General features: G+C 39.0%; 1 protein-coding gene across 1 annotated transcript in view; it reads right to left on the bottom strand.

Moving 5' to 3' along the window:
* Positions 1-13069, bottom strand: part of LOC118410636 (dmX-like protein 2) — a 141722-nt gene that overhangs the window by 8110 nt on the left and 120543 nt on the right. The window contains exon 53 of the mRNA XM_035812420.1: positions 9209-9336. Within this exon, the coding sequence (XP_035668313.1) occupies positions 9209-9336 (128 nt within the window). The remainder of the gene's footprint in view (positions 1-9208; positions 9337-13069) is intronic.

The raw sequence follows: 13069 nt of genomic DNA, 5'->3' as shown, positions 1-13069 counted from the left end.
CGTTTATCAATTGGCATGGCAATAGGGCAAATCTCCTAACACTGACAGACTGACACAGACAAAGTTGGTTCAAACAAAAGTCAAAGCAAACTTGAAGCAAGGACTCCTTGACTGCAGACTCGCTATATATTGTCTGTTGTTCCTTACTATGTCATGCAAAGGGTTGAAGGGATTTAAAAAAAAATGGCAACCGAGCGCCGGGTGGAACTTAGGGCTCTGCCTCCTTTGACATGGAGTTTTTGAAAACATAAGTTAACATAAGGCATTAAGGCTTCTTGAGGGGCAAAATTACAAGTAGACAGGTCATGGTTGCAGACTGTGGCCACATGTGACCTAGTCGCCTCCTTCAAGTCAACCTGAATTATACAGATGTCAGAGAATCGAGTCCCCAGGGTAAGGTGGCACATAGTCAGGGTATGGGGACACAGCGCCCTTGTTCCCATTTCTAAAACAACCTCTGCATGGTTAGGCCTGCTTGCACAATCCATGTACATGTCTTGGATTGATGGCAGATCACTAGGTTCTTCTGTCTTATGGGTTAACACAGTGACTGTAAATTGCTTTTTTGATACCTCTTTTTATACCAGTCAATCTGTTGCCCATTTACCACATTTACCAGGCAAAAGGCCCCAGTGACAAAATGATGCTCATGTTATTCAACAGGTTCTGTCACTTATTGATAAGAATTGCAAGAGAGTGGCTCCCCCCGAACTTGCTACATGCTTGAACAATCACCCACGAAGTTGGCTGAAGGTGGTCAAACTTAAAGCATTCTGCTAGAGACAAATTCAACTGCTTTTTTTATTCAACTGCAGTAACTGTACTTTTTCGATAGCGTGAAAAGTGGCTTGAAGAGCGCATTGCGCAAGCACCATAGGTCCGATAGAAACTCAGTCTGTGGGTCTGCTGAAAATCCCACTACATTTTTGTACGTTACAAAAACATGATTGTGACGAATGTCACTGCACCTTAAAAGTGTGCAAACTTTGAGGTAATCCACTCAGTGTTTCCCCATTAAATATTCTGTAAAACCAGGAGGTTAATGATAAGTAAGGATGCACCTCTCTGGGACGGCCCATTGGTTGGTTAGGTACGCGACCTTTAATCCCTAGGGGTCATGGGGTCAAACCTCATTAGCATCAACCTACTCTACATTTGAGCCAATTCGTAATGAAAGAGGGACACGTTTTCAAATGTGGACCTTTTTTTGTATTAAATCTCGTCGCAAAAAAGTTCTATTACTTTCGTGTGGAGTGCTACGTTTCCCATTATCGAAAGCTTGTGATTTTGTCACTTCTGAGGAGACTACTGAGGTACAAAGCATGTGGGCCAGTATGCTTTGACATTTCTGTGCTGAAGTTATCAGCCTAATAACCTGTGTCCTATCTGGTCCAATGACCTTAATGAGGACGTGGAGAGGATGTGTGCGGCAGAGTGATAAAAATGATGACCTGCGAAAAGGGGTGGCAGGCACGGTAAGGCCTCGGTAAGAAAAATTACTGTTTCTGGCACGGTAAGGCCCTAGTAAGAAAAATTATTGTTTCTGGCACAGTAAGGCCTTAGTAAGAAAAATTATTGTTTCTGGCACAGTAAGGCCTTAGTAAGAAAAATCATTGTTTCTAAGGTTATGATCCTAAAAAAATAGTGTAGAAGGGGTAGGGATTGTTTTATTTTTTTCTTATTCTCTTTTTCTAGATTTTGGTCAAAGCAATCCAACAAAATAGAGTGAGTTAAACAATGTAAAACTGAAGTGCATCAAAAACATTTTCATCGGATGTCGACTATTTTAACTTGTAGGGCCAAAGTCTAGGCACTGAATTACTCTGCCATCAGTAACAGTTGCCTCCTGTTGCTCTAATAAAAAAACAGATCATTTCAAACCAAGTCTTTTTATGGAGGACAATGATACTTCAAAACTTTGAGCTAAAGAATTTGGAAGTCACAGAACATGATTCATAATTAAAATGGGGCTAAAGCATATGGGGCTTGTGGGACACTATGATTTATTGCCGATGTAAACTAATTGGAGCTATTCATTTCATAAAGGTACTACATATGAGGCAAATTATGCCAAATTCAAATTACATCAATTTCAAATTATGCCAGATTGAAAGTGCGCCAAATTTTCTCTCATAACAATGAGTTTTGAAGTTGGCTTTTATCAATTATAATAAAGAGATTCATCAAATAATACAAGGATAAAGATCTTACACTATACACTGTGTCATATACATGTATAAGACCATACATCAATTCCAAACATCTCTGAGAAAATGCAATTAATTCATTTATTCAGTATTGTTAGAGTTCCAATCCTAGTTCCAACTGGATAAATACATACCATTGTTCATGATTGAAAAGATGCAATTCAAGACAGAGCTGGAACAAAAAACCTAACCATATCACTATCATTAACTTAATGTAGCAATAACTCCATACTTGAAAGTGGAATACAACAACACAACAGTTCAAAGATGTAATTTTTTCTAAAAGATGTTTTCAGAGCTATCTCAAGGGGAAGGGGAAAATTGTGCTCGCTCTCACTGTCTGACTCACTGACGTACTGAATGACTCACTGATTCAATGACCCAGCCTTGCTAACTCACTCACACCCACTGACTGACTCAATGACTCAGTGACTGACTAACGACTCACTTACTCACTGACCCACTGACTGACTCAATGACTCAGTGACTGACTCAACGACTCACTCACTCACTGACCCACTGACTGACTCAATGACTCATGCAGTGACTGACTAACGACTCACTCACTCATCACACACTGATTGACTGACTGACTTGCTTACTAACTGAATGACTCGCTGACTGACTGACTGACTGACTCTCACTCACTCACTCACTCACTCACTCACTCACTCACTCACTCACTCACTCACTCACTCACTCACTCACTCAATGACTGACTGACTCACTCAATGACTGACTGACTGACTCATTGACTCATGCTAGCTTTTATTAAAAGCTAGCATGACGGAGTGCGTGAGTAAAAAGCCTTTCCATGACCGTGTCTATACACTAGTTTCACATTCCGATTAAGTCTGGTCTGCTGCCCAGAGACCCCAGCAACTCATATTGATGCAGGGTTGTAGCCAGCACCCGTCCTTCCGTCCTTTGACGGAATTTTGCAGCAGGGGACGGAAAAACTTTTGCCCATTCCGTCCTCTGCGAGCAAAATCTAACCCTCAAAATGCAGGAAATAGCGTTTCAGAGGGTCTAGATATCAAAATTTTCATTGGGAGCATGTCCCCGGATCCCCCTAGGAACACTGCGCCAAAGCCATTTAAAATGGAGGGGACAGAAAATGATTTCTGGCTGGCTACAACCCTGTATTGATGCCTTTCTGTGGCAAGAAAGTCTTGTAGCCTAACAAACTTTCTCCACAACATTTTTATTCTTTCCCCTGCTGCCTTACACTGTAACCAATATAAATTTGGTAGCCATGCAGACGGCTACTTCAGTAGGGAGTCAGGGCTCTCCACAGACCACAGTAGAGTGTGTAATCTTAATAATATCAAGGCAAAAAGGCTCAGAAAGTGACAGCTAGGGCGACCTCTTACACATTTCTCTCACTACAGGCAATTCCACCATGTAATTACACTGCTGCTTCCAAAACTTTTTCAGCACTTTCGTAGATACTTTCATCCATGATGACAAACCAAAGAAAGCAGACCTGGCGTTTTGAGCACCAGACGTCGCCGTGAAATGAAAACGGACAGGCCATCTGGTTACCATGCACTGAGAGGCAGAATTGCAGACGGATAAGCCTGAGTGCTTTGTCGCTAATACAGACCTCCTAGAGGTGAACTGCAAAGGGTGATACAATCTAAAAGGGTTTACAGTGCTTCTGATGGAAGATTGGCCAAGTGCCAACCACCAGTGACTCGGTGAGCCGTACTAGTGCCCAGAAGTTATCTTCTTCTTTTTCTTCACAGATTAAGAAAATATGTTTACTGCGAACATGACAAAAAAGATGGTAAACCTAGGAAGGACATCTCGACAGCGATTCCTCAATTTCCTGTACAGAACTTTTGTTTTGCATTGTTTATCACAATTCAGAGTCTGTGAGTGATTGAGTGAGTAAGAGTCTGAATATGGAATTTTGCAGATTGAAGTGAAGTCAAGGACAGCAGGCAACTCCTGTCATCATAAACAGAAGAAGACAAACTGCCTGTGCCTTGTTTTTAACAAGTCGATAATTCACACCTACATTAATTTTTGTATAACAACCTCCCTCGACAGTTTGTATGTTAATCAAACTCTCAGACAGCTGTCTACAACGGGGGGGCAGTTGTTTTGCTCTCATTGTCACATGGATAAACTGTCTTTCCGTGTAGGAACAGTCGAATCAGCCGCAAAGGACTTCTAATTGACTGATCATGATTGGATCATTCAGAAGACAGACCAAAAGGAATCTTACGATTCGGAACCATTCCCTGGATAAAAATTTTCTCTGAAAGTTTTAAAACTGGGACAACTTGGTTCCATTTCACATAAATGGATAAATTGTATTTTCCTTATGAGGACCTTCGAAATCAGCCACAGAGGATTATTAATTGACAGATTGCGTCATCAGAAGACTGATCACTAGGAAACTTATGAATCATTTTTTGAATAAACACCGAAGTCTTTTATCTGAAAGTTTTGAAACTGGTAAAGCCTTAGAACATCGAGCAGAGTAAAATTGGACTGAGCAGGGCACTTTGGACTAATGCTTGTAGACTTTCACAGACTACACCTATATATCAGATATTTTGTGAAAATGTATATTGAAAGGTAATTAATATGTAGAATGCAATTAGATGTCTCCAGGAACAAAGGTTCCCAGAATTCTGGCTCAGGTTCCCAGAATTCTCCAGAATTCTGGCTCAGGTTCCCAGAATTCTCCAGAATTCTGGCTGATCAGGTTCCCAGAATTCTCCAGAATTCTGGCTCAGGTTCCCAGAATTCTGCAGAATTCTGGCTCAGGTTCCCAGAATTCTGCAGAATTCTGGCTCAGGTTCCAGAATTCTCCAGAATTGACTTTGTTCCTGGAGACATCTAATTGCACTCTACATATTAATTACCTTTCAATACACATTTACACAAAATATCTAATATATACAATGTAGGTGTAGTCTGTGAAAGGCTACAAGCATTAGTCCAAAGTGCTCTGCTCAGTCCCATTTTAATCTGCTCGATGTTTTAGTCTTCACAAATCGCTTTCTGTTCTGTTCTGTGATTCCAAATGAGCAGAAGAACATTAATTTTAGCTATACAGAGGATTTCTAATGGACTGATTGGACATTACTCAGAGGACCTATCACTAGGAAACTTTTGTATGATAGTTTTGAAACTAGGACAGTGGCTCTACACATGGCTCAACACACATTTACTGTCTTCCCACAGGACATTCGAAATTAGCCACAGAAGACTACTAATTGACAGATTGCATCATCAGAAGATTGATCATTACGAAACTTAAGAAACATTTGTTGGATAAATGCCAATTTTTTTGTCTGAAAGTTTTGAAACTTGTGAAGTCTCTGTCAACTCAAATGGCTTTCTCTTAATACAGATTCTGTATGAGCAGATGAACTGGCTACAGACGATTCCTAAAGGACAGATTGGATCATCAGAAGACCAAACACTATGAAACTTGTGTATGATAGTTTTGAAACTGGGACAGTGGCTGAGCTACACAAATGGCTAGATGAACTGTCTGTCCGTGGGACCTTAAATGGAATTAGCCACACAGGATTTCTAACTGACGGACTGGATCATCAGAAGATCGATCACTACGAAACTTACAAAGCATTCGTTGGATAAATGCCCATGTTTTATCTGAAAGTTTTGAAACTGGTTAAGTCTCAGTCTAGACAAATGGATTAAAGTTTCTGTTAACCTGTGTTTCTATGTTAGCAGAGGAACCGGCTACAGAGAATTCCAAATGGACTGATTTGATAATCAGAAGACCAAACTCTACAATTTGTATGTCAAAGTTCTGAAACTGGGACAGCCGCTAGACACAAATGAGTGAACTGTCTTTCCATAGGACATTCAAAATTAGCCACAGAGGATTCCAAATTGACAGATTGGGTCACCAGAAGACCGATCACTGGCAAACTTACGAATCATTACTTGGATAAACCCCAAAGTCTTTTATCTGAAAGTTATGAAACTTGTAAAGTCTCAGTCTACACAAAACTTTTGGTTATAATCTGTGTTTCGGCATTAGCAGAGGAACCAGCTAATAGTATACAGATTCCTAATGAACTGATTGGATAATTAGATGACCAAACACTACAAAACTTTTGTATGGTAGTTTTGAAATTGGGACAGCGGCTCTACACAAATGGTTGACCTGTCCTTCCATAGGACATTCGAAATTAGCCACAGAGGATTTCGAATTGACAGATTGGGTCATCAGAAGACCGATCACTGGCAAACTTACGAACCATTCCTTGGATAAACCCCAAATATTCTATCTGAAAGTTTTGAAACTGGAAAGTCTCAGGGTACACAAATGGCTTAAGTTTTTTTTTCTGTTTATCCGTGTTTCTGTGTTAACTGAGGAAACACTATGAAACATTTGTATGATAGTTTTGAAACTGGGACAGTGGCTCTACGCTGAACTGAATTGTCTTTCCTTGGGACCTTCGAAATTAGCCACAGAGGATTACTTAAATAGACAAACTGGATCATCAGAAGACTGATCACTTACTAAGGAATGAACCATTCCCTGGATAACAATACTACTTTTTATCTCAAAGTTTTGAAACTGGAACAACTTGGTTCTACACAAATAGATATTAAATTGTATTTCCTTAGGACCTTTGAAATTAGCCACTAAGGATTCCTAATTGACAGATTGAATCACTAAAAGACCGATTACTACGAAACTTTTCCTTTCATAAACACCACCATTGTTCATCTGAAAGTTTTGAAATGGGGAAAGTGGTTCAAGTGACAAATGACTTCTGTTATATCTTGATATCACCTAATCCAGATGGTTCCTAATGGGCTGATGGAATCATCAGAAGACTGATCACTACGAATCTATTCCTTTGATAACAAACTGAATACATTTTTTCTATCTGAAAGTTTTGAATCATAGTGGCTCAGAACAAACTGTTTTTCCTTATATTAAGTCTTAGAACAGATGAATTGGCTACGTGGGATTCCAAATGCATTGATTGGGTCATATACATGTATGAAGACTTACTTACGGGCCATATATGAATATTACTAAAAGTATGTAAATCACGAACAATTGAATTTCGTTAGATAACAACACTAAGTCTTGTTATTTTTCAGTTTAAACATTTAAAACTGTTCATTAGGATCTAACATTTAGACAAACTGAGTTCCTTGAGTTGGACAACTACAGTAAATTCCTAATCGTCTCATCTGGTCATCAGACTTATCCTTAAAATGGAAAAGGCTCCCAAATAATGTCATTGAGCACTCTGGGACAGATGTGGTCAGATATGTACACCCTCAGTTAAAAGATGAATGGTTTACTAAGATGATTGAGAGACCTAAAGAGGTTCTAAAAGTTTTAAGGTAAGATAGAGCGACAATGCCCTGCCATGAGAGTGAGTGAGAAACTAACTAAGGCACGATCTACACACAGTTTTTCCCGATATCGGCGAGCCTACAACCTCTCGCCGACAGCTTTTTTTCATCGTCTAGATGGAACTGCTATATCGCCATTACGATATCGGGAATATTTCTCCCAAAAGGTCCAGACCATTCGTACGATACCTTACCGATAGCTTAGCAGGGGTCCCCGACAGCGTCACGCGCGTGTAGATGCTTCCCGACCTCGGGTAGGCTCATTAGCATATAACGCCATTTGGAAAATAGCGCTATATGTTTATGACTGCAAGCGCCATGGGTGTCCGGCCCCCTACTTTCTAGATCCCTCCCGACATCTCCACAGATATCGGTAAAAACTGTGTGTAAATTGGGCCTAACTTAAAGGTATTAGTTACCCTGAGAGAAACTACAAGTAATTTACATCAAATATCTCATTCAGGACATTTAATAAGGAATCTATTCCTAAACAATGTCATTAAACACTCTGTACAGTTAACAGAGGCATGATTTGTTCAGATGACTGATAGAGATAAAGTTTTTACAAGTTTTCAGGTAAGTTACCTGAGAGAAACTATACACATAGTGTCATTAAAATTTACATTCTCACCCAGGACCAGTTTAATAAGGAATCTGTTTCTAAATGATGTTATTGAATTTGAACACTCTGTACAGTTAACAGAGGCATGATTTGTTCAGATGACTGATAGAGATAATTAAAGTTTTTATAAGTTTCAGGGCAAGTCACACAAAGTGAAACTACATTGTATTATCATCCAATAATTGGTTCCCCTGTGACATTATATCATACTATCGTCTAATTGATAAACTTGGAAACAATTTGGCAAAGCCGGCATAAGTCCAATGAGAATTAGAGACGTCACAAATGTGAAATTGGCCATGATAAATGGTCTCATCTAATAATCCAACTCATCCATTGTGAGGAAATTATTTCTATGGTATGTGGCCTTCAGTGTTAATAATTCAAGTGTTATCCTCAGAAGTGGGGTCACAACAAGTTCTGTCAGCTAGAACAAAAGATACGATAACTGGCAATCAGTCATGTTCAATTCCGTTTTGCACGTCAAAGACATGGAAACTGTCTAAGGGTCATACGATGTACATTTTAATTCAGTGGACAAAGATTCCTTGAATGTACAACCAAGCTTAAAGGCATGTTTCTTTATTCAAACACAATTCAATCTCTACAACTGGATAAAAACGTATTATCTACTTCCAGACGTTTGGTGACTCTTATTCTAGTGACGCTGAAGAAGAGTGATGGATGTCACCCGAAACGTCTGGAAGTAAATATTATCCGTTTTTTATCCAGTTGTCGAGATTGAATTGTGTTTGAATATTGTTTCAATACCTGGACGTCTAACCTTCATGAACGCACGTTTCTTTATGTTTTAAGACTCTAGTAAGACCATGGAGACGAAGCTACCAAGTAAGGAGACAGATACATACATGACCTTCCTTGTACAATTGTTATACCATACAGCTGTTATGGATCATTTCAGATTAAGAAGGATCAGAGGACTGACTAAAAGCTTGTTGGTAAGCACTTTACTTTGTGTACAGATATATTAGATAAAATCTTCATTTACCTTGACCTCTCCATCCACCGACCCAGTGACGAAGAACTCTTCTGTTGGGTCGAGCGCCAGACACTTGACCGCTGACTCGTGAGCCTGGAATGTGTGCCTCAGCTGCCGCTGTCGGACATCGAATATACCTGCAAGTCGTCAAGGAACTTCACAGGATAACATGGGGCTAAAAAGTGTGTGTATTTCTTTCTGAGGTCTACTATCATCTTCATGTTCTATCCTTGATTCATGCATCAGAAAAGATTGGACTATGTAATGCATAGACTGCATTACAGTGAGTAGCCAACTTGTTGCGAAACAAATTCATTTTATTTCATATTTTGTACCACATGATTTAACATCCTATATAACTGCAGCTTGTCATGGAGATGAGTTACGCTGTCCTTGGTGCTGAAATTGGAGAAGTTATGACTATCTGAACCACTGACCCCAATTACGTCAATAGTACATGTAATTGTGCAGCATAATGGTTCAGTCGTATCTTTATCACACATTTTATCACACAACTGGTGGCAGACTTACAGTTGAAGCTACTTCCAATTAGTTTGTAACTGGGAGACTCTAGTTCAAATCCAGGGAAGGGCAGCCTGTTTGGAACTTATTTGTCTTTCTGAAGCGTTGTAAAAATTCTGTTGTATCTCTATCCTGTATCCTATACCTGGACTGCATTTTCTTAAACTGGTGGCAGCCTCACAGCTACTGATTCCGAATAATTGGCAACTAGGAGACCCCAGGTCAAATCCGTGAAAGGTATCCTGCATGGTTGGAGCTGTACTTGTCTTTCAGAATCAGAAGGGACATAAAATGGGGGTACTGCGTTGAAGGATATGTTGCCTTGAGCAACTTTGCAACTCAAGAGAGAACGAAAGTTTTATCAGATTTCTGATTGTGTCTCAAACTTTTTGACACTGAAGAACGATCGCAATATCTTTCACAGTTCCATGTCAAGGGCAGCATGTTTTGGGCTGATTGATATTCAAAAATGGGCTGTGCAACTTGCATCACAAAGTCAGATGAACACCTGCAAAAAGCAATCAATAAGCGGATCAACGCAAAAATCGAAACTTACCAAACTGAAGAAACTGAAGTGGTATGTGCTCCTTAACAGTCAAGTGGTTGTGTAACATAATGATATACAATTACATGTGAACATAGAACTAGAATTTGATTTACTTGCACTGTAAGTAAGTCATCCATTTACATTGTAGATAATACAATCTGTTTGCAGACCCAGCAGGTGTGTATTTTATATGTTAGAGTCGTGTTAGCTTATCTTGCACATGTCAAACTCAACAGGCAGTTCCATAGATCATGTGTGATAGTGAACGAGTCTTGCCTTTTTCTCCAAGGACAAAGTAAAATCATGATGCATGGTGTAAATACATGTACTTTCTTCAGAGTCATGTCTTATACTGTAACAGTAAAGAAGCTCCATCTTAAGATTGGAATTCCGTTTTTCCCATTTTGAAATGTGCTAATATTTTCAATATAAAAGCACTTGGTGCAAACTCTTTACATATGATTGACAAGTATGATGTACAGTTGTGAAATATGATAATAACTTTCATGAATATTCATTTTGAAAATTTTCTTCCTGCAGGAATTCCTGCAGGAATTCCTGCAGGAAGCGTTTTTCCTGCAGGAATTCCTGCAGGAAGCGTTTTTCCTGCAGGAATGCTGCAGGCATTCCTGCAGAAATTCCTGCAGGAGAAAGGTAAATTCCTGCAGGAAGAATGTTTCCTGCAGGAATTTCTGCAGGAATGGCCTTGACAATGACAGGAAGCATTCTTTATGCATTTAATTTTGTTTTGAAACTGTTAAACAATGCATTAGATTTCATTAGATGTTTCAGACTTGACTTTAACTATGTATATAAAACAGATATATAATGGAGGCATTTTTTATTGTTTTGTTTTCCTAGTTTTATTGACTGTTGCTGGAGATGCCTGGCATTAGAAATAACTGACCTATGAATGAACTTCACTTCAAGAAAATGCATTTCCTTCAATGGCTACTCATATTTTTCAGAAGTACAGAAGCTTGGGCATGGTTACTTCTTTCATTTTTTTCTTTAATTCTTTAACATCACCACTTAGGGTTTATTAGTATCTAAGCCAATTTGATTGTACATGTAGGTGCAAGTCAGGAACATAAACACAAAATTCATAAATTTCATGACAGGCCTAAGCTTCCCTTAAAAGTATAAATTCAATTATTGTAAATTGCACATGTACTGTAAGGGTAGGGTGCCCTAATAGGATAATCATTGGAGTCCATAAGAAAAGTACTGTACAATGAAAGTACAGTACTTTTAGTTACATGTTGTGTAAAAACCTTTATCCTATTATCAGTGCCAACCTGATGAAATTATTTTCGGAACTTCCAGTAACTATTTACTGAATTCTAAACTGTAGTAAATCAAATGATACATTCAGTTGGTGGAAAAGTAGATGACATGAACCGCCTTGTTTGCCATGCTGATAGCTGGTGTTTGGGTTATAGAAACCAACCACTGGCGGCTTTATCTCATGATGCACCCCTCAGGGTAAAACATTGATCCTTTATTAGCATATAGCCAGGTGGCATTCACCAGTCATATTTTATGTTGGTTATGACACTGTAACACAATATTAGAAGTGTCCCGAGCCGGGTGCGTGGACACCTAGAAATTCATTAAACACTGGTGCTAAATGAATCTTATTTATTAGGTTTTTGATACCTACTGGACAGCTGTGTTTAATGAAGTTCTAAGTGCCCAATAGAAAATAATAATCAACCGTCACCAGATCAGATCAGATCACAGAACATTGATCAATCAGAACAACACCCTGTCCTCATCTGGAACTCTTTACATGCTCTAAAATCCTTGAGATTGGGACAAAGGCCTTTTTATCACAAGAGTGTGATATTATCACCTCCCCTCCCCTTTCTCACCTATCTTTAGAGAAGTCATTATATAATCTCCTTTGCACCTACATGAAGGTGTTTAAAGCCAGCAACAACAATGCGTGTATTGATTTATAATGACAGGTAATTAGAGACTGAAGTGAATGGTAGCTGCCTTATTCAGTGCCTCCACTGGTGTATAGAACAGGTCAGTATTTAACACTGCATAGAAGACTAAAGTTTACCCAAAGAGGTTTAACTACCTTGTAGATCACCAAGGAGTTTAGAATTCTCTGATCTCACTGACCTAACCTAGGTTTTACAGCAACCTTGGAATAGATATAATTTTTTACTATTTGCCTTTCAATTGGTAATCTTTTACTCTTGTCTTGGCTACCTTAGGTCTCTTGTTTAAGCAAGGGGCTTTTATCTTGGTTTCAGACAAAAAGTTCCTGATGATGGGTTTGAAGGCTGATACTGATAGCCAGAATAAAGCTACCATTCCAGAATGGCTATCAGTATCACATCAAAATATATACCACAGGCCTTCTACTCTTCAAAATCAACCAGGAAAGTTTGCCAACACGGAGGGTATTGATATGTAAAATTTGGGGTCCTGGAGTATCTTGCAAATACAAGCAATTTTTGTACTATAGAGCCAGGCGTTGAAAAGCAGAAAGGCCCACAAAATAACAACAAACTTTTTGATAACCAAACTTATTGATAACCTGGGCTTTATCTGGTCCAAAGAACCATTATCTTTTTGACTATTAATAAACTTGAAGCCCGCTATGAAGCTGTTTACCAGTATGATTCATTATAAGCCAGAAGGCCGACATAACCGCATTCCTCTGGAACAAAGAATTTGCCAATACTGTAACTTGAATAAGATAGAGGATGAGTGTCACTTTATTGTTTAGTGTACTTTATACAACAACAAAAGAAACGTCCTCTTGAAAATAACAAGATAGTCCC

The sequence above is a fragment of the Branchiostoma floridae genome, chromosome 2 (assembly GCF_000003815.2).
Source record: "Branchiostoma floridae strain S238N-H82 chromosome 2, Bfl_VNyyK, whole genome shotgun sequence".
NCBI classification, from domain to species: Eukaryota; Metazoa; Chordata; class Leptocardii; order Amphioxiformes; family Branchiostomatidae; genus Branchiostoma; species Branchiostoma floridae.
The sequence above is the reverse complement of the archived record's forward strand: the minus strand, read 5'-3'. Positions and strand labels throughout refer to the sequence as shown.